This window comes from Myxine glutinosa, chromosome 3, assembly GCF_964187855.1.
Source record: "Myxine glutinosa chromosome 3, kmMyxGlut1.1, whole genome shotgun sequence".
NCBI classification, from domain to species: Eukaryota; Metazoa; Chordata; class Myxini; order Myxiniformes; family Myxinidae; genus Myxine; species Myxine glutinosa.
In genome coordinates, this window is record NC_136263.1 from 104535474 (window position 1) to 104562918 (window position 27445).

The 27445-nt window shown below is 43.6% G+C and overlaps 1 protein-coding gene across 4 annotated transcripts in view; it reads right to left on the minus strand.

Annotated features, from left to right (window-relative positions):
* Positions 1–20031: 20031 nt before the first annotated feature.
* Positions 20032–27445, minus strand: part of WDR11 (WD repeat domain 11) — a 107610-nt gene continuing 100196 nt past the window's right edge. For 2 of the 4 annotated variants that reach the window (XM_078774372.1, XM_078774374.1), the window contains 6 exons: positions 27188–27283; positions 26889–27054; positions 26592–26689; positions 24981–25126; positions 22848–22927; positions 20032–22493 (listed from right to left, as the gene is read on the minus strand). In XM_078774372.1, coding sequence (XP_078630498.1) covers positions 22327–22493; positions 22848–22927; positions 24981–25126; positions 26592–26689; positions 26889–27054; positions 27188–27283 — 753 coding nt within the window. In that variant the 3' untranslated portion in view covers positions 20032–22326. Of the gene's footprint in view, positions 22494–22847; positions 22928–24980; positions 25127–26591; positions 26693–26888; positions 27055–27187; positions 27284–27445 lie in introns of all 4 variants that reach the window. The other 2 variants (XM_078774375.1, XM_078774373.1) reach the window with 1 other exon arrangement.

The window sequence follows — 27445 nt, forward strand, 5'->3', positions numbered from 1 at the left end:
TAAACACTGAAACAGTTGTAGAACTACATATTGTACTTTCACGTCATTGTGCTGCAGGTAAAAAGTTGCTTCAATAGTTGTCTACCTTGAATAGTGTAGTTTGTTCCCTTTTTTTTTTTTTTTTTTTTTTACACTTTTTGGAACACCTGGACATTGAGCTGCAGTAATGTCTCAATAATTTTCATATTCTAAGGATGTTAAATGCTCCATTTTATGATAACTTAGCGAATAAGACAGCTGTCAGTGTCTTCGGAAGCGCAAGTTTGAAAGTTTGGATTAGGAGTCTTTTTGCAATGTCAGGTTGGCCTGGTGAATTGGAATCTATTTATCGCCACCCTTTGTGTGAAGCCTTGTATGCGTGACCAAACAATCAGAAAACAGTGGGCGTGCGAACGACCAACACCTGCACAGCACAAGGCTAGCCAAGGCCTTTCCCTTAATTTGGGAAATAAAAACTCGCTATGGTATCTCATGGTACAAAAGTCAACAAACCGGCTTGTACACAAATAGACACCGCCCCACTTTCAACATCCTGTATTCAGCTCCTGCCGCTCCACCTACACTTGCCCTTTCATGGCATTACGAAGCATAAACAATAATATGCAACTTCACCTGGCCACGTTTGAATGACCTTTGTGGGAGACAATGACAGCGATCGTTTTGTTCTGCCTCTGTTTTTTTACTCCTCGTTGTTCCTTGGGAAGTTGCTTTGTTTAAAGGCACCAACTGTAACCTTGACAATGTGGAGATACCCAAATGAGATGGAACATGGGGGGGAGAGGAGCAGGGAGGAGTTGGTGGGGAGAGGAGGGGGAGAAGAAGGAGGAGGAGGTGTGAAGAATGGGGGAGGAGGAGGAGAGGCACCAAATGTCTTTAAGTCAGCATGCCAACCATTTGACGTCAATAAATCCGTCGAAATCGAATGGTCGATTTCTATTGATTACAGAACATTGTATTCGTCACTAGGAGAAAGTAATGGTGTAGAATCTAGACAAGCCTTCTCCACCTTTCAGTAGTGGAGACTAACAATATTATTATTCTTATTATTATTATTATTTGTGTACAAGATCGAGGCTCGTGTAAGACCTAACATGAATCACAAAAAGACAAACGAACACATAAAACATATAATAAGGGGAGCGATAGACAAGATGGGGAGAGAAGCAGAAGCACACAAGTACAACATTTGAGAGCAGGGACATCAGGAGATCTGTGGGAGGGAGAGGGCTTGGGGGAGGAGGCATGGGAATGGGGGATTTGGGGGGGGGGGGGGGGAATGGGAGAAGTCTAAAACATATGGACACTGCAAGGACTTCCAGGAAAGAAGTCGGTATTTCAAAAAAGTGGATCTGGGGTGAATTAATTGGGGTAGAAAAGATCAAGGTTTTGGATGGGGGAAGATAAGAGATGGTGGTGAACAGCTGTTTTAAAGACCTGGAGGGAGGAGTGGGATTGAAGAGAGTGAGGGAGTTTTATGGAAGAAATTTATGGAAGAAATGGATAAAAAGCCGAGAATATTACATAGCTGTTTCCGACATGACCGAGAACAAACAAAAATGTGCTGTGTTGTCACACTTTGGTGATTGAAGAGGTACAAACTGTCTTTGAGATTCGAATTGATGCTGTTGTTGATTTTGACATTGTTAAAAGACAAAACTTAATGTACATTTTGAGCCTCGAAAAATGTCTAATTTGAGCACGAAATGTTACTTATGTTAGACAAGCCAAGAACCTTCTGATTCAATGAGTAGCTGGGCCACCGAGCTTCCGCAACTTTCCAGAAAATAACTTCAGGGCTATGGACGTGTCCTGAGACAAGTCAGAGATGGAGGAAAAGACCGTCAACAACCTGCACTGTATACAACACTGAGACTGTTAACATAATCAACAAAATCTATTCTAAACAAATTATAAACAAGCTATCAATGCAGAAGCAAAAGTTGCAGAAGCAACTTTATCATAAAACTAGATAATAATACTGGAAACTCCAACATCAAAGTGTTGCTAGGGCTGTGAAGGAAAGGTACATTTTGCAACTACTGTCACAAACTCAAACAACAAAGTCCCCAAACCCAAAACCTCAGTCTGCTGCCTCACCCTCCCAATAACATTCTGTACAACTTGTACATACAGCTCTTGATGACTGACATGAAGACCATTAGGACACCAGACCCATGTGACATAGCATTCCAATCTCGATAAGGCCTCTTTCAGGATGGGCGCCAAATCTTCAGTGTCACTTCTGCTCCGGAAGAATATCAGCATGTTATGCAACAGGAATATCAGAATGTCATGAGAATATGAAAAAGTTTCTGATGACATCATTGTGTCGGGGCGAATTGTCAGAGTATGTCCACTTCCTTCAAAAGACATTGCAAACAAGAGGAACACTGCTTCTACCTCTTTAACGGCCACTATTGCACCACATTTTCGTGTGGGGTCAGATGGGGGAAACTTGGCCCGAGGCTTCACGAACAAGCCGGCCAGTCCTGATGTTCGACTAGTTAGGGCAGCAATTTGGAATTTGGCCATGGGGATCTTTAACATGGGGACCAAATATTTCACTTCTGCCTCTTGAACATTATCCTATTTCCCCTCCTCACTTCAAAAAAAAAAAAAAAAAAATTTTTTTTCTCCATTCCACAATCATCTCATTATACTTGAATTTCCATCTGCCTGTACTTCCTGTACAACATTTCTTTTTTTACTCCCTTTTCTCAATATCTCCAAAATGAATCTTCATTGAATATAGTCACGTGAAAAAGTAAGTACACCCCATGTAAAGTTTTGACTTTTTCAACATATTTCAACATACAGCTATTTGATCTTCATTTCAACAATATTGATAGATAAAGGTGATATAATACAACAAATATCATGAAACATTTACATTTTGTAGTCCATTGTATAATTTAAATAAACATAAATGCAAATTTCGCATGTGGAAAAAGTAAGTACACCCCTACATTTCTCACTACTTCAAATACCTAAAATTAGAATCAGGTGCGCCAGCTCAGGTGCAAATGATTAGAACATTGTCAGAGAGGATCTTGGAGGAACCTGTCTTTTTTAAACCTCAGACATTTCGTTTGGTTTGCTCTTTGTTGTTGAAGTGTGTGGCGTCACCATGCCTAGATCAAAAGAGCTCTCTGAGGCCTTCAGAAAGAAGGTTATAGATGCCTACGAGTCTGGGAAGGGATTTAAAAAGATCTCCAAACAATTTGAAATCAATCATTCGACTGTCCGGAAGATCATCTACAAGTAGAGAAGATTCCAAACAATTGCCAACTTGTTCAAGCCAGGCTGCCCCAACAAATTCAGCCCAAGAGCAGACCGCAAGATGCTGAAAGAAGTCTCTAAGAACAGCCGGAATGTCATCACAGGACCTACAAGTAGCTCTTGCCACTGTTGATGTCAAAGTGCACGAGTCTACCATGAGAAAGAGGCTGCACAAATTTGATCTACATGGGAGGTGTGCCAGGAGGAAACCTTTGCTGTCCAGAAATAACATCAGGGCAAGACTAAAGTTTGCCAATGAACACCGAGGCAAAGACCAGCACTTCTGGAACAATGTGCTCTGGACAGATGAGTCAAAGGTAGAGCCCTTTGGCCACAGTACCAGAAGACATGTTTGGCGAAAACCAAAGACAGCATTTGACCACAAGAACCCGATACCAACTGTAAAGCATGGTGGTGGAAATATTATGGTTTGGGGCAGCTTTGCTGCAACAGGGCCTGGGCAGCTCACCATCATAGAATTCACTATGACTTCTTCATTGTACCAGAGGGTGCTTGAGGATAATGTGAGGCCATCTGTCGGAAAGTTGAAGCTCAACCAAAGGTGCACCTTGCAACATGACAATGACCCTAAACATACCAGTAAATCCAACAAGGAATGGCTGAAAAGAAAGAAATGGAGGGTTCTGGAATGGCCAAGTCAAAGCCCGGATCTAAATCCCATCGAGATGTTGTGGGGGGATTTGAAACGAGCTGTGCATGCAAGAAACCCCTCAAACATCGCACAGCTGAAAGAATTCTACATGGAGGAGTGGGCAAAAATTTCTCCCAGTCGATGTCAGAGACTGGTAGACAGTTATAAGAAACGCCTACTTGAGGTTGTTTCTGCCAAAGGGGGCAATACCACCTACTGGAGCCAAGGGTATACTTACTTTTTCCACATGTGAAATTTGCATTTATGTTTATTTAAATTATACAATGGACTACAAAATGTAAATGTTTCATGATATTTGTTGTATTATATCACCTTTATCTATCAATATTGTTGAAATGAAGATCAAATAGCTGTATGTTGAAATATGTTGAAAAAGTCAAATCTTTACATGGGGTGTACTTACTTTTTCACGTGACTGTACATGCTTCTTCCTTATTCTTTTGAAAGCATTTTAATCTCCTTATTTCTCCATCAGGAGTAACCCACGTGTTTTTCTTCACAAATATTATTTTCCATCAGAAAGATTATTTTACAAAACTGTCTGTCAGCTAAGCGCTTGCTCCACCATCTGGTTGTTGGTGAACCAAGCATTTGGCCATTTGGCAGTGTGGACATAAAACATCTGCGGTCTCTGCACCAATGTGACAGATCTCTCAAACCAGGCCACTGCTGATAAAGCAGACATCATTTGTTTAACAGAATCCTTCCTCCCACAGGACTCCTTATTTTCTCTCCCCAGTTATCGTCTCCTCCAATTTGATAGACCTGAACCCCACCCTGGCAGCGGAATTGCACTCTACATCAATAACACATTCTCACTGCCCTTGTACTGATCTTCCATGTCATGTCGTAACCCCTAGGAGTACCTTTGGCTGCAACTTCACCTCCTTTCCCACCTCTTGTTTGTCTGTGTTGTACCGTCCTCCAAACAGTGACAACCCCATCTACATCTCCCTCTCTCAGACAACATGGATAAACTTTTAACAACTCATCCAAACTCTCTCTTTCTCATATGTGGCGATTTCAGTTGCCACCATGCAAATTGTCTAGATGTTGGGACCTATCTCACCAGCCATGGCACTTTAGCAAAGGGCTTCTGTGACCCCATTGGACTGATGTTATCTGTGAACTTTCTGACATGGATTTCTCCCAATGGCAAATCCTCCCTTTTGGACTTGGTGATGACAAATGTCTCTGCAAATGTCTCCTGCTCTTCCTCTGCTCAAATTGCTTCATCTGATCACATGCTTGTGAAAGTCAACATCTCTCAAGCTATTCCCGGAGAACTGCCTCAGCACCGGCGAGTCTGACATTTCACTCAAGCATTTTGGCAGGGACGACAAGCAGCCATTTCTCTTCAAGACTGGTCTCCCATATCTACGGTCCCTGATATCAACTGAGCCTGGGAATTCTTCCACAGAAACCTGCTCTCTCTCTTCTGTATGGATCCATCCCATGCTGTCTTCAGTTATGCTACCCTTCTTCCTGCCCATGGTACACTGAATTATGTGGTGAGGCAGTTGCTCTGACACAACTTGCCTTCTCTTCCGCAAAAGCAAACCCGACTGTAGGCAATCTCAGCTCATTCCACAAAGCACACAACAAATGTGTCCACACTCAGGAGAACCAGAAAACATCTGTCGAACCTCAAGATTGAACTTACCAACTTGTCTCCCTACTCTAAAACCTGGTGGTGCCTTGCTAAGTCTGTCTCTGCTGTATGTCACACTTCCATCCCTTCCCTCACTCCACATGGCACCACAGCCGACTCCACTCGTGCTTCTCTTGAAACATGCTCTGCTTCTCTTGCACATCCTCTTTTTGTTCTTTTCACCCAATCATTTGCCCCAAGTCATCTTCAGTCTACATGGAAATCAGCAAACATCACTGCATTACATAAACTAGAACAAGCAATCAAAATTGCATACCCTCGCTTGGAGTTGGTGTGTGTGGTTTTCTAGTACATATTTTATAGACGTACTCGCATTCTAATTGTACATATTTATAGAGGTACTCGGTTGAAGAAAGAGAACGTGAACTACTGGGTCTATGCCAGTACATTCTGTGCGAACAAATAGACAAACAAACAAACAAACAAACGGAACCAAATAAAATACCCTCGCCTTTGACGAGGGTAAAAAGGTGCAAAACCAGATCCCGTATTAGTTTACTTTCAATCATCAGCAAGGTCATGACATCCATCATCACATTTGATTTGAAATCCTCTTCTTCTCCAATGCCCTCATCTCAGATCACCAATTCCGATTCAGACTAGGTCACTCTACCTTGGAAATGCTGCTCTTACTTTCCCAAAAATGAATGGAGGCCCTCAATGTCAGATATGAGACCAGGGTCTTCTTTTTTTTTGTATATGAGGTCAAGGTTCATGGAAGAGAAAGAACACATAACAGACCAGAATATAACAAAACGAGGGAAACATAGTGGAAAGGAAGGAACACAACCAACATTAATTATAAATACATATCATATATGATAAAATATAGAATGACAATGATCTTGGACGCCATTTTCAATTTCCGAGTTAGCACAAGGAGGATTTTCACAGAACTTTTGATGTTTTTAAATCATACTTTTATGGAAGTTTTTTGAAAATTTCAGCTCGATACCAATTTTTTTCAGGTTTGGCGTCTATTTATTTAAGCTATTACTCATGGCCTACTTGGCACACCTGAACTCCCATCCACTTACAAGGCCTTCATTGAGTCGTGCTCTCCCCTATGAACTGGGGCCCCTGCTTCACATCTTGTTCAGCTTGACGCCATGGAAATCAAGGCCTTCAATATTATTATAATATCCGTCGCTGAAGCTGAGACTACAGACCTATCACTTTCACATCAGAGAGGTTGATGGTCTCTCTGTCTTCTACCACCACCTTCTGGTCTTGTACCCTCTGCTGTTTCTTGGCTGTGAATCCCCCGAAGTTTCTGTAAGGTGCACGCAATCCACCATAAACCCCGTTTCAGTGAAACTCCTCAAATTCAGAATCACTGCTCACCTCCACTCATTTGTTTCACATTTTTCCTGCCTGTGGAACCATTTTTCCCTCCAAGTCTTCAAGACAGCTGTTCACCACCATCTCAGATCATCCCTCATCCAGAACCATGATCTTTTCTACCCCTGTCAACCTCCTTCCAAATTTCCAGTTTTTCCTTCCTTAGAGTTTGCTTCTGTATCAATCCTCCACTACACTTAAACTCCCCACTCACACCCATTATTTGTCCATGTATCTCTCTATTTTGTCCTTCAACTCTGCTAATGGTGTGTCCACCTCTCTACTGTTCCTTTTGTTACGATTTCATCCTGATCTCTTTGGTGTTCTAGCTCTTCCACGTACCTCGACTCTCGCAGTCATCAGCCCAAAAGACGGTAAGGTTGACACATCTGATAACTTCTTTTCTTTTTTTCTTTTTTTTTGTATACTCAATCGAGGCTCGTGAAAGAGCTGACATTTACTTCACAAACAAATCAACCAGACAAACAAAATATATAAAAAGAGGGAGCGGAAGAAAAGAGAAGGGGAAGCACACAAACACTTGAGAGCACACAACATTTAAGAGCAGGGAGATGTGTGGGAGGGAGAGGGCTTGGGGGGAGGAGGCGTGGGAACGGGGGTGGGGGGGTGGGAGAAGTATAAAACACAAGGACACCAAGGACTTCCAGGACAGAAGTTGGTATTTCAAAAAAGTGGAATTGGGGTGAAATTAGCGGGGATGGAAAAGATCAAGGTTTTGGATGGGGGAAGATAAGAGATGGTGGTGAACAGCTGTTTTAAAGACCTGGAGGGTGGAGTGGGATTGAAGAGAGTGAGGGAGTTTGTTCCAGAGGCGGGAGAAAAGAGGAATGAAGGTGAGCAGAGAGTCTTGATTTTGGCAGTTTAACCATAAGAGGGTTGCAGGAAGATCTTGTGCGACCTGTAGGAATTTTGCGGGACAGAGCCCAGAGAGAGCTGGGGGGGGGGGGGCAAGGCCAGAGAGGAGTCGGTAGAAGACGGAAAGACCACCAACCTGCCTGCGGTGAGTGAGTGAGAGGCCCTTGGAGTTAGCTTCATCGCGGGAGATTCCAATGATTCTGAACGCTTTGGTTTCAACAGCGTGAAGACGAGCTAGGTGTGAGGCAGGAGCACCAGCCCAGAGGGGAGAGCAGTATTCCATTGAGCTGCGGATGAAAGCCTTGTATGTGGTGAGGAGCTCAGGTGTGCCAAGGAAGGACTTCGCACGATGGAGGATGCCGTCGGCGACTGGCTTTGGAGGCCAGATTTGAAATGTGGTTTTCACAGGAAAGATCATGGCAGATAGTGAGACCCAAAAGCTTGAGTGACAGAACTTCTTGGAGAGGATTATTCAGAAAGTGGATGGGAGGGTTGTCCAGTCGGTCTTTTCGGAGAGACATCGTAAGAGTGTGAGATTTGTCAGGATTGAAAGACATGTTCCACTTGTTTGCCCAGTCTGTGATTTTGTCAAGGTCTGCAGAGAGTGAGGAGGCTGCAGACTGCCGATCTGAGGGATGAAGAATGGAGCGACAGAGAGTAGAGTCATCAGCAAAGAGATAGAGAGGATTTTCAAGAGAGTCAGAGAGATCATTGATGAAGACCAGAAAAAGCACAGGGCCCAGAACACTGCCTTGGGGAACTCCAGCCTGAACAGGAAGAGGAGATGAGAGAAACCCATTCAGGGCCACACGTTGACTACGACTACAGAGGAAGTCCGCCAGCCATGCATGGAGATTTCCATGGATACCAAAAGAGGAGAGTTTGGTGAGCAGAGCAGGGTGCCAGACCGTATCGAAGGCACGTGATATGTCAAGGGAGACAGCTCTAATTTCCTGTTTGGCATTGAGGACCTCCATCCATTGTTGAGAAAGCAGAAGCAGCATGTCCAGAGTCGAGTGACCAGGTCTGAAACCAAATTGATGATCAGAGATCAAGCCATTGGAGAAGAGGAAAGATTTCATTTCTGAAGCAATGATGGATTCCATGACTTTGCTGATAATTGGGAGAAGGCTGATTGGTCTGTAGTTGCTGGGATCTGTTTTTGCACCTTTTTTGTGCAAAGCGGTGATGTTGGCAGATTTCCAAGCAGATGGCAGATGACCTTGAGCAAAAGAGAGGGTGAAGAGAACAGAGAGAGGGAGTGAAAGAGCGGAAGAACAAGATTTTAGGACCCGTGGGCTGCTGCCGTCAGGTCCAGTTGCAGAATCAGAGTCGAGGGTTGACAGAAACTTATCCACCTTGTCAGGAGGAAAGGACACAGAGTCCAGGAGCAGCTGGGTACGACTGGGTATGGTGGGTACAGAGAGGGATGGGTTTGGGACACAAGATTTAGAGGCAAACACAGAGTTGAGGCAATCAGCTTTTTCACGTGCGGAGTCAGCCGTGTGGCTGTTTGAGGTGAGGGAAGGGATGGAGGGGGGACAAACACCAGAAAAAGATTTGACCAGACGCCACCAGGATTTGGAAGAGGGAGACAGATAAGAGAGTTCTGTCCTGAGAACGGAGAGATATTGTTTCCTGGCTCTCCTGAGGGTGGACACACACTTGTTACGGGCTTTGTGAAAGGAAATGAGATTTCCTTCTGTTGGATTTGCTTTCCAGGAGACGAAAGCAAGTTGTTTCTGGGCAATAGCCTCACCACACGATTCCGTGTACCATGGACGGGAGGAACTTCTCACTTCCCTCCAACCCAGCAGAGGTTTGAAGTTTTCTTGGTCTGGAAAATTATCGAGCACAATTAATTAATCCCCAATTTCACCACCATCGCTGATCTGCAAGGATGCGAGCTGGGCATGATTGCCACACACCAAACTAACCAGCGACCAAGTGATATAGTCCGGCAGCCCGAGGGGGTGAACCTTGCACTGCAGGTACCTACAAAATGTTTTTTCAGATTATGCATCTATGGACCCTCCATATCAAGATTCCGAGTGATGCCAAGCTGGCATCATTGAGCATTTTGAGAAAATGGCCCGTTTCCATGGCAACCATTGCTAAAATCGAAAAATACAAAAACTCAAATATCTCAGGATGTAGATGAGCCATTTTCACAATTTTGGTGTCTAAACATATATTTGAGAGGATGGTCTATCGATTGGGGTCATGACCTTGATATTTCAAGGTCAAGGTCATTGCGAAAATCCAAGGTCAAACTAAAAAATTGATTTATTTTCTAGTAAATTGCCGTGAAATAGCGATTATTGGCTCCGAAGATTAAAACAGACCTTCGGCGAATCCTGACAAATTTAAGGGTTGTTTCATTTAGCTGCGAAATCACATTTCACATTGTAAGCCATTTTATAAATGCCAACTTTCTCATTATTGCCTAGCCTATAGACCGTCTATGTTGCTATGGCGAGGCCTACTTTCATGTAACATTTCTATTTCATTTCATTATTTACTAACGTTGGCCTTAGCCTAGGCCTAGGCCTAGAGACCTTCTACCTCGATAGGCCTAGAGCTGTGTTTCAGGAAGAAGAAGTCAAGAACACACATTCGACTGAAGTCAGTCATTATGTTGACTGGTGTGTCAAACTGTGTGGGTTTGGTAAATTACGGCTTGTGATTTGTGACAACATTCAACGACAACCACTCCGATTTATTTCAGAGGCAACATCAAACGGGAGGGAAAACAAAAACCCCAAGTTTTCTGGGACTTAGTCGATCGTGTGGGAGAGCGCCGCCCCCCACCCCCGCGATCGTAACACATATATTGTTAATGCCATAAATTATGATATTGGCATATGTCTAATGCTCTGTCTCTCTTTTCTTTTCAGATGTTTTTGGTGGTCAAGATGTGGTCAAGATGTGAATCATGGAGGAATGTGTCTTTTCCAAGGTGAATTCTTGCGGAAATCCGAGGAAGCCATTGTCTGATGCGACACCCCAGAGAATTGCTTCTATCGTCGATGCTAGTAGGATCAGGGATGATGGACTATCTTGTCACCTGGAAGGAGAACTGGCTACAGATCCGAACTTCAGCATGAAGTTCCATAGAGACTGTGTATCAACATATACATCAAAACATCACCTCGAGAGATTGCCTCAGAGGGCTGTTTCTGCACACTCATCCAGTCATGACGCAAAAAGGCTGAGGCGATCTGAACTTCTTCCATTTGACTTTCTCCGCCATTGTATCTTTTGTGGTAAAGTTTGTGAACTTGAAAAGGACAATAAAAATCCCTCTCGCTGGAGACGTGTTGTGCTGTGTCGAACAGCAGAACGCGGTGCACAAAAAACGTTCAAAGACATTATCTTAGATACCTGTGATTCACGCGGAGATAGGTTAGCTGGTGAGGTCCGTTTGCGAGTAGAGGGAGCTGTTAGTGACTTGCATGCAGCCGATGGACGTTACCATTTTGATTGCAGAACAACATTTATGGCTCCAAGGGCCGCCCAATTTGCCGCTTCAAGTAGAAGTGAAGCACAGGAATCCGACAGCAATGACGAAGCATTCTATAAGGTTGTAAAAGCCATAAATGAGGACAAAATGCAAATCAGAAATTCCATCGATACTTACGAACTATACAAACATTTTGGGGGGAAAGTTCTTTCCAGAAGGACGCTGATCTCTGACTTGTCATACCACTTCGGCGACGAGCTTCTTGTTCTCAGAGCAGCAGGCTGTGCAAGTATTCTAGCGTTTCGTAGTAGAGCTCAAGAAGTCTTCAGAGTGGTAGCTAGTGAGGATGAGGGTGATATTGAACTTTCTATCGGTAGGCTTGCAAAGCATGTACAACAAGAACTGAAATCACTTCCCTTAAACAAGGATAGCTATCAGTGCAGGATGAATGCGGACATAGCCGAAGAATATGTAAGCGACACGCTGCTTGACTTCTTCAGCACACTGCTGCCAGGCGTAAAAGACAGAAAACTTCCGCTTCTAATGCTGTGCAACATGATCACTGGCCTGTATACGAAATTCCCAACGCCGCTGCAGGTTGCCCTTGGCACTCTTATCAATGAGAAGGAACTAATCCTGGAATTAAACCGATTTGGAGTGGTATGTACCTATGATGAGGTTCTAAGATTTCGTAGATCGGCTGCTCATGCATCGAAACGACTGACCAACAGAGGGTTAACTCCCACTGCAAGACCAGACGCAGGAATGGTTCAAGTGATTGCAGACAATTTTGACGCGAACATATCCAGTCAGAATGGTTTGCAGTCAACACATACCCTTGCTATGCTGCTCACACAGCCGGGAAACAAAGATTATAGTGTTCAACATGCCGAGACCATACGCCGCATAAAGAAGGAAGAAATGGTCAAGCAAGTAGAAGACGATGTAAAGGTCCTCAGATTTACGGGACCAAAGAAACCAGATATGCCCCAGGAGAGGGCAAGGAAGTCGGTTTTATCGCTGAAGATCTTGGTGACACAGGTCTTGGCCGAACGAAGAGCTAGAGCAAAGGACTTCGCCTCCTTTGAAGAAGTTAGAGGCGAGAACCCGGGTCCAGAGTGGAATGGCTTCAACAGTCAAATGGCCAGAGAAGAAGGTCATTCAATGAGCCCTCCATCCTTAAGTGTCTATACACCGCTTATCGACATGACGCCATCGGATCCTGATACCATGCTGACTGCCATGGTAGAAGCGGAGAGACTAACAAAACAGGTGGGGCAGGATATCGTAGTGTTTACTTGTGACCAACAGCTGTATAAGGTAGCCGTCAATATTTCCTGGGCACAACCCGACAGATTCACCAACATGGTATTACGTCTTGGGGGCATGCACTTCCTCATGAGCTTTATAGGCTGTGTCGGATCGCTGATGGCAGAAAGTGGTCTGGCAGATATCCTGGCCTGTGCGTTTGGTGGAGTTGAACATATGTTGGCAGGAAAGAAGTATCCTCAGAATTTCCGTGCACTGAGACTTCTTGTAGAAACAGTTATCCATGATATCATCCCGGAAGCCCGTGATGAGGATGATCTGATGGCAAGTCTGGAGTCTCGTGCGAAGAACAGCAGAACCGCAAAGCTCTGGGTAGATGGACTCATCAAACCAGTCTTCCTCATGATGCTATTCTGTAGAGCTGAAAAGGAAGCCGATTGGCCATTACACCTGCGTGCAGTAAGTCTCATAATCCCGTATTTCTTCGCAGCCGGCCATCATAACTACGCTCGTTATGGTTTATACTACCTTCGATCATCTGAAGCAATGCCTGATGAAATCTGTAGGCATTTTCTTCAAGGCGAACACGTGACTCGTCATCTCCCCGGGACCTGGAATGGGATGTGGACAGATATGATGATTGAAACAACCTTCATGAGGTATGGCAAAGGTCCCCGTGGTCTTATTGGCATCACACTCAAACCAAATGCGATGAAAACCTGGGCTTTTAAAACTTTAATGTAAGTGCAAATTTAATCAATTTTTTGCTTGATCTTGAAATTTCGCAATGGCCTTGACCTGGGAATCTCAAGGTCATGACCATGACCTCAATCGATAGGCCACCCTCTCAAATATATGTTTAGACACCGAGATTGTGAAAATCACTCGTCTACAGCCTGAGATATTTAACTTTTTCTTTTTTCCATTTTTGTAATGGTTGCCATGGAAACGGGCTTTTCTCAAAATGCTCAATGATGAGCTTGGCATCACTCGGAATCTTGATATGGAGGGTCCATAGATGCATAATCTGCAAAAAAAAATTGTAGGTACTCCAGTGCAAGCTTGGGCCAAAATCCCAGTTTGGCTGCCGGACTAATAGCACATTTTTATTCCCATGCTCTTTCTCGGATCAACTGAAAATGCCAACTTCGTCGGAAAATAATACGAGTTACCTTTTAGAGAACTAAAATGGAGGGGTTGGCCATGAGACCTGCACAAAGTTTTCCAACTTACGGTTGTTTTTTTCCATGCTCTCTCTTTTGTAAATACTGAGCATTAAACAAGAAAGCATCAGGTACCATTTTAAAAGTCTTTGGTATGACTCGGCGGGGGTTTGAACTGCCAGGCCTCCCAAACTCGGAGCGGTCTGAGATGCCAGCCTCAACCACTGCTCAATCTGTCATTAGGACCTGGGATGCATATGTCCCACCTCAGGCACATACCACATGACAGTGTAGAATAATGACCCACAAAAGATCAGGTGAAAGTTCAAACAGTATTGCAGCATACATGGAAAATAAACATTGCAAAATCACACTACACAGGCCCCAAATCAACTTAGAGATACAGGAATTTTTCCCCAACTCTGGGAAAAGCTATTCGCGCATCATGCATTGACCGCAATAATTTAGACATTAACTTTTCCGCTGAACGATGATACAAGACCACATTCTTCAGGGGAAAGCAAGTGGCTATTATTGATAACTTGGGAGAAGCATGCCTACAGGGATCTGTAAAAATGCAAGAAAAGCTGGAGGTCCTTTATGACTCCTGGAGAAATTCAGCTCATGATTTGGTCTGAAGCTGGTACATCTCTCATCTTCATTAGTTCATAACAACTGCAAGTGACTGACCCTTCAAGCAAAAATTACCAGTGTCCGAGGGGCTCGAAGAGAAGCTGAGCTGGCCATCTCCTACGAGTCTCAGCGGATAAAGGAGGCCTTCAACATCTTCTTTCATAGCATCCTGAAAGAAGCCTCACCCTTGATGGATCAACATGGGTTACGAAGACACAGGAATACACCTTGCCGATATTAAGATCATAGTAATGTCAGATTTTATAACCCTAGAGAATATGAGCATGAAATTATAAATAACCTGAAGAGTGAGCTACAGATATGAACAAATATTTGATGCAATCCTACTTTATGCATTCAATGGAATACCAGTGGACATACCTGATGCATTTCTGGAGGTGTACCTTGAACATCCGCATGCTACAAACACAAATTGAGATGTTCCTCGATCTGATCGAGTTAGCTGTAGTGCACATCAAGGAGATTACAACATTGCAGACTCTATTATGCACTGTACAAGTCAAATGTGTACAAGCTTCATTACATGTGAGGGGCACAAACCGCTGAGACTTGTCATGACCAAACCAGTAATTTCGAATGAGAGAGAAGTCGATGCCACACCATCGTAAATCCCCACACTTCCCATAGTTGAAAGATGGCAAACAGTTCCACGAGTAATGACCCAACATCAAATTATGTATGAAAATTTTTTTTCCCCATTTTGACCCATGACTCATAGTCCCCACCCAATGGAGCATGAACTGGGGAGAGGGGGGCAAATCCAAAAAAGCATTTCATATTTCATGCGTCCCCCAATGGTGATTACATCTTCAAAGTTTCATTTAAAAACGGTTTTAAAATGCACCTGTAATTGCAATTTTTGATATTTAACCTATTGACCCGACCCCAAGGGGTGGGGCCAAAAATGATATTGCTGTGACACTTTTTGCCATGTCATGATCACAACTACCAAGTTTAGTGAATTTCTGAACAATCGTTTAGGAAGAGATAACATGACGGACAGACAGCCAGACGGAGCAGATTACAATACCATCCACTCCTACCATTCCCTCCCCCTTGCCCCCCACCCCCACCACGTTTTTTTTTTTTAAAGGGGATAATAACTCTCAACTCTCTGCAGATTGAAGATCTACTTGAGGAACACCATGACTCAGGAATAGCTCGACAACTTGTTGGCCACGACAATCCACAGATTAACAGATAACATTAACCTTAAGAGTTGTGGCCCAGGGATTTGCCACAGCAAATGAAATGCAGATATTTTTTGTGTCATTTGTACAAGGTTGATCAGAAATCATCATGCGAGAATCACCTCTCGCGAGATCACGGCGAGGTCACGTCTTTTCGAAGCTGTTCCATGCGCTCACGCTTTCGAAGCTAAGTGATCTTTCTCAATTGTGTTTTTGTCGAGACTGTATCTATTTTTCGGTGTATGTACCTATAGCGTATCTTTTGGAAAATTTTCGGTGCTAATTTTTCGTACATGTATACACAATCGTCGGTTAATGCGTATCGAGTATTCTGAGGCCTAGGCTACCGTACCGTCTCTGACCTTGTGGTTTTGTTTTTCTCTCAGCGATTCGTCGAATGCGCTGCAATTATTTTCGTTCTCTGTTTCGTCCCAGTCGTTCACCCCATACCTCCTTGTTTAATATCTCTACTCAAAAAAAACAACAACCCAAAAACACATTTCCTTCCCAGGTCTTATTCGTGTATTTGTTGTTCTTTTTTGTTCGTTCGTTCTTCGTTCGCGATCACGCGATCACGCGGTTAGAAATGTATAATCTCTCCCCTGAACAACTATTTTCTCTCATATATTATAACACCCTTTTCTTCTTTTCCTACAAAAGGATGCTTTCGTCTTGCTCACCAAATCTATTCATTCCAAAAAATATATATAATACCATCTCTTACAGTTCCTCCTTTCTACATTCCCTAAACTATCCAGAACTCCACCCCTCCTCCAGTGTCCTCAAACGTATTTTTGACTCGGTCTCAAACTCATTTTGCAAAAAATGTTCGTTTCCCATGAATCGTACACTTTTCAAAATCCAATCTCACCCCTCCCCTCCAAATCCTCCCCATCACCCATCCCTTTCAAATCTCCCCCCGTGCCCCTTCCCTCCCCTCCCCCCTAAACTCCCCCCACACCCCTCCCCTCCGAGACTCTCCCTCGCTCCTCCCCTCCTAGACTCCCCCTCACCCCTCCTCCTCAAAGCATCCTCCCTGCTTCTTCCCCCTTCCAACTTTCACCTTCATCTCCCCCAACCTTCTGCCTCGCTCTTCCCCCTCCTCAAATAACACCTCACTGTGCCTCACCCAATCTCCATCAAACCTTTTGTCCGCCCCATTCTTCCCTTTCTCCAAGCTATTCTGAAATCTCTGACACACCTTCAACAGCTCTCCCTACCTCTTCCTCCTCTTCCACATCTTACCCTACCCCTCCCCCCCCCCCCCCTGTTCTGGACCCGATGCTCCCCCTTCCTCTTCATTAACGGTATGGACCTCAAACATCCGGGGCCTTCGCTCAAACTTGACTGATCTCTCCATACAGGTTGCTTCTGACAAACCAGATGTGATCTGCTTAACAGAAACTTTCCTCCTTCATGATGTCTCTGATGCCTTGGTATCTCTCCCAGGTTACTCCCTCCTCCGGTATGATAGACCTGAGCCTCGTCCTGGAGGTGGGGTTGCTATCTCTATAAAAAACTCTCTTCCTCACTCGCCCTCCACTGCCCTCTCTCCACCTCACCCCCAGGAATACCTTTGGCTACGGCTTCCCCTTCGCTCCCACCTTTTGTTCATAATGTGTGTTGTACCGTCCACCAAACAGCGATGACTCCATCTACATCTCGCTGTCTGATAATATGGACCAACTTCTATCTACCCATCCCAACTCTCTCTTCCTCATATGTGGTGATTTCAATTGTCACCATGCCAGTTGGCTGGGTGTGGGTATCTCTCTCACCAGCCATGGCTCTTCAAAGGACTTCTGCGACTCACTGGGACTGACACAATCTGTCAATTTCCCGACCCGGATCTCAGTCAACGGAGCATCTTCTCTTCTGGATTTGGTTATGACAAACTTCCCTGAAAATGTCTGCTGCTCTTTTTCTGCTCCAATCGGCTCATCTGATCATGTGCTTGTCAAAGTGGACATCTCTCTGACCATTCTCAGAGAGCCTCCTCAGCGTCGACGAGTCTGGCATTTCACTCAGGCCAACTGGCACGGTCTTCAAGCAGCCATCAATCATCTGGACTGGTCTCCCATCTCTACCGCCTCTGACATCAACTCATCCTGGGAATTCTTTCAAAGTAAATTGCTCTCTCTCATGCACAGATTTATCCCATCTCGTCTTCAGTTGTCATACCCTTCCTCCCGTCCATGGTACACGGATTTCTTGTGGTGAGGCTGTTGCCCTGAAACAACTTGCTTTCGTCTCCTGGAAAGCAAATCCAACGGAAGGAAATCTCATTTCCTTTCACAAAGCCCGAAACAAGTGTGTGTCCACCCTCAGGAGAGCCAGGAAACAATATCTCACCGTTCTCAAGACCGAACTCTCTTATCTGTCTCCCTCTTCCAAATCCTGGTGGCGTCTGGTCAAATCTGTTTCTGGTGTTTGTTCCCCCTCCATTCCCTCCCTCACCTCAAACGGCTTAACGGCTGACTCCGCACGTGAAAAAGCTGAATGCCTCAACTCTGTGTTTGCCTCTAAATCTTGTGTCCCAAACCCACCCCTCTCTGTACCCACTGTACCCAGCTGCTCCTGGACTCTGTGTCCTTTCCTCCTGACAAGGTGGAAAAGTTTCTGTCAACCCTCGACTCTGATTCTGCAACTGGTCCTGACGGCATCAGCCCACGGGTCCTAAAATCATGTGCTTCCGCTCTTTCACTCCCTCTTTCTGTTCTCTTCACCCTCTCTTTTGCTCAAGGTCATCTGCCATCTGCTTGGAAATCAGCCAACATCACCGCTTTGCACAAAAAAGGTGCAAAAACAGATCCCAGCAACTACAGACCAATCAGCCTTCTCCCAGTTATCAGCAAAGTCATGGAATCCATCATTGCTTCAGATATGAAATCTTTCCTCTTCTCCAATGGCTTGATCTCTGATCATCAATTTGGTTTCAGACCTGGTCACTCTACTCTGGACATGCTGCTTCTGCTTTCTCAACAATGGATGGAGGTCCTCAACGCCAAACAGGAAAGTAGAGCCGTCTCCCTTGACATTTCACGTGCCTTCGATAGGGTCTGGCACCCTGCTCTGCTCACCAAACTCTCCTCCTTTGGTATCCATGGAAATCTCCACGCATGGCTGGCGGACTTCCTCTCTGGTCGTAGTCAACGTGTGGCCCTGAATGGGTTTCTCTCATCTCCTCTTCCTGTTCAGGCTGGAGTTCCCCAAGGTAGTGTTCTGGGCCCTGTGCTTTTTCTGGTCTTCATCAATGATCTCTCTGACTCTCTTGAAAATCCTCTCTATCTCTTTGCTGACGACTCTACTCTCTGTCGCTCCATTCCTCATCCCTCAGATCGGCAGTCTGCAGCCTCCTCACTCTCTGCAGACCTGGACAAAATCACAGACTGGGCAAACAAATGGAACATGTCTTTCAATCCTGATAAATCTCACACTCTTACGATGTCTCTCCGAAAAGACCGACTGGAAAACCCTCCCATCCACTTTCTGAATAATCCTCTCCAAGAAGTTCTGTCACTCAAGCTTTTGGGTCTCACTATTTGCCATGGTCTTTCCTGGGAAAACCACATTTCAAATCTGGCCTCCAAAGCCAGTCGCCGACTGGGCATCCTCCGTCGTGCGAAGTCCTTCCTTGGCACACCTGAGCTCCTCCCCACATACAAGGCTTTCATCCGCAGCTCTATGGAATACTGCTCTCCCCTTTGGTCTGGTGCTCCTGCCTCACACCTAGCCCATCTTCACGCTGTTGAAACCAAAGCGTTCAGAATCATTGGAATCTCCCGCGATGAAGCTAACTCCAAGGGCCTTTCACTCACTCACCGCAGGCAGGTTGGTGGTCTTTCCGTCTTCTACCGACTCCTCTCTGGCCTTGCTTCCCCAGCCCTCTCTGGGCTCTGTCCCCCAAATATTCCTACAGGTCGCACAAGATCTGCCTGCAACCCTCTTATGGTTAAACTGCCAAAATCAAGACTTTCTGCTCACCTTCACTCCTTCATTCCTCTTTTCTCACGCAACAAACTCCCTCACTCTCTTCAATCCCACTCCACCCTCCAGGTCTTTAAAACAGCTGTTCACCACCATCTCTTATCCTCCCCCATCCAAAACCTTGATCTTTTCTACCCCTGCTAATTTCGGTCCCCTTGTGTTTTATACCTCTCCCCCCCCCCCCTCCCCTTCCCACGCCTCCTGCCCCCAAGCCCTCTCCCTCCCACACTTCTCCCTGCTCTCAAATGTTGTGGTTGTGTGCTTCCCCTTCTCTCCCCATCTTGTCTTCCGCTCACTCTTTTTGTATATTTTGTTTGTCTGGTTGATTTGTTTGTGAAATAAATGTTAGCTCTTTCACGAGCCTCGATTCAGTCTACAAAAAAAAAAAAAAAAAAAAAAATCACTTTTCAAAACATGTCAACAACACCGCCCAAAACAACAATATCCACACATACATGGAAAAATTCCAATATTCAAACAATAGTTTTAATGATCACTGAACAGACTTTCATACTGAAACCACATTAAACGTTTATGCAAAATATATTAAATAACATTATACACCACAACAAGTGCTGATTGGTTCAAGTGTTCCTCTCCAAGCACTTTCATTGTCCATTCCTACAGGAGATCTCAAATTCACTGCTTTCGCCATATATGAGGTTTGTTTTTCCCAAGTTTGCTCCTGCTATTGTTATGGTAGATTGTTTTTTATGAGGTTGTACAACCGGATCGTGTTCACTTTTATTTAATGGATTTTCGACTGATGACAAAGCCAATTTAAGTGTGTGACTGGTTGTTAACTCCATATTCGGGTTCCGGAAGGTGGAACGGGGTCCTCCTCAGTTTCCGTAAGGGTTCACGATTCATGGACAAAGTTGTGGAGTTTTGTTGTTCTCAGAGTTTTGTTCTGAGGCCCTCTTTTCAGAATCATCACTGAGCCCCAGACAGCTTCCAATTGCAGTTTGTTTGTCGTAATATTCCCAGGGAGGTTTTTTTTAAGCTCTCTGCAAGGTTCTTCTTTGTCATTCCTGTTGCTCCAATTATCACTGGTTCAATTTCGATGTTCTTCAGCTTCCAAGATCTTTTGACCTTATTTTTGAGGTCCTGGTATTTGGTCATTTCCTTGATTTGTTTAGACCAAAATCTCTGGGTACTGACTGACATGAATGCTGGGTACTCGCACATCAATGCCATCTTTTCTTTTTTGTATCCATGTCCGATATCTGGTTGCAATGCTTTGTTTTCTATGCTTACGCTGGATGGGATCATCACGTCATATGTGAGCATTACGTCGTTGTTTTCGATGATTGATTTTGGTTCATGTCTTCACGAGTTTTGCGAAACTGGGATACTGAAATCTTTGCAGATGTGCCAATGATTATTTAGAAAGTGTGTGTGTGTCTGTGTGTGTTTGTTTGTGTGTGTGTGTGTGTGTGCACGTACACGAGTGTATATGCCAGCCAGGAAGAAATATTTGTGTGGCAAATGAGAGAGGAAAAGCAAACAAATGTACAAATGCAGGTTTCCCTTTCATTGCATTCTGAGCATTTTCAGAACAGAGGCCTAATTAAGCATCTTCACGCATCACATTTGTTTGAATCACAGAACACACACCACAGTGATTTCTTGGAAACCAACATAAAAATGGAATACAGATACCAACTGTAACAGAAGCCAGATATACAGTATATTAACCACGCTTACATGTCCACATAATCTGACTGAATGTGATAAAGATTTAGTAATCGATGCTAAATTACAACCTGTGGACACGGTGGATGGGCTAAAGTGTCCGTACATGTATGAGTAGCCATGCACAACCAATCATCGATCGTTGATGGTTAACTTTTTAAACTACACAAAGCTTTGTCAACAGACTCCTGACCAGTGTGCTCAAGATTTTTCAGGTATGTGGAAAATTTGCCGTTTGATAATGATAATAAATATTTCACGACAATCAAGCAGAGGATATGGTTGCCAAGGCAATGGAGGCAAAGTTCAAGCATGACATCATCTTCTCGAATTTCCTTTATCGTTTCTGCTCACCTCTCTTCGATTTCTATAATGACTCCCATTGGTCAGATTTATCTTTATCAAACCATTGAGGTGAGATGAGTAGTTGTGAAAAGCCCCTTGAATGACGATCAACAAAACATTATTTCTCCGAACCATTATTCATTGTTCATTATTCATCATTATATGGCCGAACCGAAACATTGCTTTCATGATTAGCATTAGGCCTGTTGTAAAGCCCAGAAAAGGTTATTTGTCACAATGGATGTGCCACGTAAGTCATGACAATATGTCCACTGCACTGGTCCAAATGCAATATGCCAACCCACCCAACCCCGCATCGTCCCCCATTATTATCACCAATCCTGGCAGTTCTTAAGAAGTACCACTTCACGTTGCATCTTTGCCGATGCATAGGAATATCAAAAGTTTAAATTTGGATGAAATTTGGTGGTAGGTTATGATTATAACATTTTGAACCAATGGAATGAGTTGGCCTTGCAGCAAAAAGGTGGCAATCTGTCGAAGCAAATATAAATTTCATGGACCAATACTCGGTTAACGACCACTCCACAAGCAGCTCAGCCACGGTAATCTGGCAAATGGAATTATAATAAAGTCACTAACATAGCTGGGAGAAGAAGTGAGGTGTTATGCAAATTTGTTTTCACAATCCACCTCAGATATGTGAACTTGCATCACTGTGACATCCATGGAGTTAAGCTTAAAGTCCCCGAAAAGGATTATTCTGTGAGTTCCTCGTGAGGCTCATGAAGCTTTTGTGTTGAGTCTTCTTGATGGCAACAGTCTTCTTTTTCAGTGCGATGCATGTAGTGCTCAGCAACCTGATTGAGACCAAGGCCTTGCAGGTAACGAGCGTACTCTGCGAACACCGACTCCACCCAGGATCGTGAAAAAGGCACATGTTAAGGAAAATATACACGACTAAACAGCCGTACAATGGTGCTCATACTGGCTATGTGTTTACAATGCCTCAACTATCAACAATAAAACAAAGGAGCTTTCCAATTATGTTAGAGATTTGAATAATTACCAAAGATACAATTAAAAGCAGGGTTCAAACAATGAGCATGAGGATCTCTATTATTTTATTTTGTTGAAGATATAATTAATCTCAAGAAGAGAGAGCGTTATGAGTAGTTTAGGGGGGAAAAAAATAATCCATAACGTGTGATTCTAATGCATCTGCTCAAGTCCAACTCTCTAACAAAGACTCTCCAACTTAGCCAACGATAAAGGATATTGTTAGAACTGGTGACTTCAAGTGCGCCATACTTCAAGCAAGCATCAAGGAACTGTGCGGCCCGGTCAAAATAGCGCATTCTGGAATAAAGAGAAGAAAAATGAGGATACACGTTCTCATCCAGGACACAGACCCCAACCACACCTTCAAAATGGGATGTGTAGATTAGACGTCATGCGGAGCACGATACTTGCAAAATCCGCCCCCCCCCCCTCCCCAAGAAAAAAAATTCCATTGACACAGCAAATTGTCCATTTCATCAAGATTAAAATTGACAATCTTGATCAAAGCTCGGGTCAATATGAAGAAAAGCGACGATTTTTCAGATGAAAAATGATGATTTTGGAAGGTTGACCTTTGACCTCAAAAATATTTGGTTTCCCTATTTAGTGACTCAATGTGCAAATGCTGTTCAATTTTCAAGTCAATCGGATGAAAATTGATGGTTTTCAGATGAAAAGTGATTTTGGAAGTTTGACCTTGAGTTGACCTTTTGACCTCAAAAATAGTATGTTTCCCAATTTAGTAACTTGGTTTGCAAATGCTGTTCAATTTTCAAGTCAATCGGTTGAGAATTGACGGCTTCTTAGATGAAAATTGATGATTTTTAAAATTTGACCTTGATTTGACCTTTTAACCTCAAAAATAGTTCATTTCCCAATTTAGTGACTCAACATACAAATGCTATTCAATTTTCAAGCCAATCGGGTTTAAAATGGCGATTTTAGAAATTTGACCTCCAGATGACCTCTGACCTTTGACCTCAAAATCAATAGGCTTCTCAATTGGGACGACCTATACAACTTGGTAAAGTTTTGTGACGATCGGTTTAGAATTGTGACCTGTAGGCCGGTGACAAACAAACAGACAGGCAAACAGACGGAACCACAAACGCAACCGACCAATATACTTGAAAAATCTTCGATTTTGCAAGTAATAAAACAAGAAATATGTCGTGCATAGCACGATACTTGCAAAATCGCTAAATAAGTTTTATTGGCCTATGATGACCTCAAAAATAATTGGTGGTTGAATTCAGTGACCTGGTATGCAAATCCTCTTCAAATTTCAAGTTAATTGAATGAAAATTGAGGATTTTAGAAATTTGACAAAGTTGGTGACATTTGGCCTATGTTGACCTATTGACCTTTTAACCCCAAAAGCAATAGGCTTCTTGCATATGACTAATTCTACCATTTGGTGAAGTTTCATGGAGATTGGTTGAAAATTGTGACCTGTAGGCGACTGACATACAGCCAGACATAGACAAACAGACAGACAAACAGACAAACAAAGACAGACAAACAAAGACAGACAAACAAAGACAGACAAACAGACAGACAAACAGACAGAATAACGCACAAGACCAACCAATATACTTGAAAAATCTTCGATTTTCGCAAGTAATAAAAGAAGACGAGAATTGCTTTGCAATACATGTCCCCTACTGGTGGGTTGGACACTTGGTGCGGATGGGGGAAGAGAGAATGGCAAAGAGAGCGGATAGGTTGAGGGAGAAAGGTAGGAGGAAAAGAGAAAGATTGCAGTTGAGATTGGAAGATTGTGTAAGGAGGGATATCAAATATGGTGGGGGAGGTTGGAGAGTGAAGAGGGTTGGCTGGAGACAGAGAGAAATGGAGGAGTATTGTAATCAAAGCAAGGCAGAAGACTGGTATCATTTGACCTCACCCCTTACAATGGGATAATAAGGTGAAGAAGAAGAAGGAAGAAGAGATAGGTGGTGGTGATGGTAAAGTGTATATAAATAAATGTGTTTCCAAAAGCTTATATGCAATCTTCTACAATTCCCTTCCCTAAAAAGGTTTTCTTATTGCCAAAAGTTGGAAATTAAATTGTCTGTCCCATGATTTTTGGCTCCGATCCCAAAATCATTTGACGACCCTCCTGCCCAGATGTTATTGCACACGTGCCGAACCAGAAATAAATGCGTCGTCATTTTAGAGTGGACGCATAGATGGACTGACAGGACCCAAAAGATAAGCCCCCAGCCAGGTTGATGCCTGATTGGGGGCTAAGAAAAAAAAATGCAATGGAACATTTCGATATATAAAGCCAAATATCAAATCTTATATAATCATGTCACTTTATACAAGAAAGATCAACGCCACAAACCCATGCAGTGCTGTGACAACTCGGTCAAATGCACCAAGTGACAGTAGGACAAGGAGTGCACGAGGCTTCTGGTTCACGTTGGAGCTGCAAAGTTGCTCAGCCCAACGTCGCAGCACGTCAGAACGCTCACTCTCAATGAGGCGCACCTACGTTGATAAAGGACCATAGAAAAGTGGAGAAGAATTAAAAAAAAATACGAAGATGTCGAACCTCAAACTAATGTGGTTCATAACTTGGGTCACAGAGGAGTCGAAGCTCTAAAGGCGAAGACATTTTCGATTTCAGAGCAGATGAGCCAATATTTGAATGGAGTCATTCAGCCACTATTTGGAGAAAAAAAATAATTAAGCAAGACCTCTCAGTGACCAGTACAGTATTTACATTCATCAACCTCACATGCAAACAGTAAATAAGAACATTAAATTAAATTGTATCAATAAAAATACGTGGAATTTATTCCTACGTTGGAGTGGTGACCTGTCCAGGATTGTAATCCGAGCCAAAAGACTTCCTCAGCAGCACCAATGCTGTAAACTATAGAGCAATATACATGATAATGATGATTATGATGATAAATTTATGAGGCCACCCCACCTGCGCCATCCCTCTTTCCCCCCTCCTCTATATACAGTGCATCCAGAAAGTATTCAGACCCCTTCACTTTTTTCACATTTTGTTATGTTGCAGCCTTATGCTCAAATCGTTTAAATTCATTTTTTCCCTCATCAATCTGCACTCAATACCCCATCATGACAAAGAGAAAACAGGATTTTAGAAAGTTTGGCAAATTTATTAAAAAGAAAAAACTGAAATATCACATTGACATCAGTATTCAGACCCATTGCTATGACACTTAAAATTTAGCTCAGGTGCCTCCCATTTCTCTTGATCATCTTTGACATGTTTCTACACCTTGATTGGAGTCCACCTGGGGTAAATTCTATTGATTGGACATGATTTGGAAAGGCACACACCTGTCTATATAAGGTCTCACAGCTGACAATGCATATCAGAGCAAAAACCAAGCCATGAGGTCGAAGGAACTGTCTGCAGAGATCAGAGACAGGATTGTGTCGAGGCACAGATCTGAGGAAGCCTACAAAAAATTCTGCTGCATTGAAGGTTCCCAAGAGCACAGTGGCCTCCATAATTCTTAAATGGAAGAAGTTTGGAACAACCAGGACTATTCCTAGAGCTGGCCACCCAGCTAAACTGAGCAATCGGGGGAGAAGGGCGTTGGTAAGAGAGGTGACCAAGAACCCGATGGTCACTGGCTGAGCTCCAGAGATCCTGCGTGGAGATGGCAGAAACTTCCAGAAGGAAAACTATCACTGCAACACTCCACCGATCTGGGCTTTATGGCAGAGTGGCCAGACGGAAGCCTCTCCTCAGCGAAAGACACATGAAAGTCCACAGAATCTTGTTTCTCACAGTCTGAGAGTCCTTTAGGTGCTTTTTTTGCAAACTCCAAGCGGGCTTTCATGTGTCATTGTTCATCTTTGATATGCAAAATGGCAGATTTTGATACCCTTAGATCCTCTTCCCTCCTTTCCCCCACCATTTCATCTTGCTTTCTAAACAATGCTTACACAGTTTTATCATGGGACATACCTTGGCCAGCCAGACCGCCTCGTTCCAATGGCCATAAGTCTGTAGGTAACGGCAAGCATCTGCAGCCTTGTTGATCAGACACAGTAATTGCACACCTTCTGCTGAGTGCACATACAAACAAATCGTAGCACACCTTACCAAGCTAATTTACATGGTTTATTATAATGATTTCACAGAATATCAAGCTGGTTTTAGCAGCCTGAACATGCATGATATTTTGCAAGTCAAGGGTTTACTCATACATCAAGAAAGTGGCAGCTAAGCTGAAAGGGTAAAATATAGTAATAGTGAAATGACCTTCTAGCTTCCCACTGGCAATCATGTTGGTAGCAACCAGCTTGATGGTACTCTGGCTGGGACCAGAAGCAGGCAATGTAGTAACAAGACAGGCTTTAAGGGAGTCACAATAGTATCCTGGACTATCAGCTCCAGTCTCCAGTAGGAGTTGGACTGCTCGGTCCATCTGCGAGTACACAAAGATGGACAGACAGATGTACACATGAAGCATCATAATGAATGTGTCAAGAGAAAGTTTAAATTGCATGTGGTATTCATGCTTTTACTATTTGATTTAAATCCTTTGTTTTTCAGAGTACCTGGCCCAGTAATAACAGTTTGTCCGCGCACTGCCGTGTATGCGTGAACGTCGTTCGCTTGCCTTCTTGCAGGCCTGCTCGCTCAAGTTGCCACTTCTGGTCATATAAAGAAAATAAGAGGACAGGTACATTAGCTTTTTTTTTTTTTTTTTTTTTTTTTTTTGTTGTATACTGAATCGAGGCTCGTGAAAGAGCTAACATTTACTTCACAAACAAATCGACCAGACAAACAAAATACACAAAAAGAGGGAGCGGAAG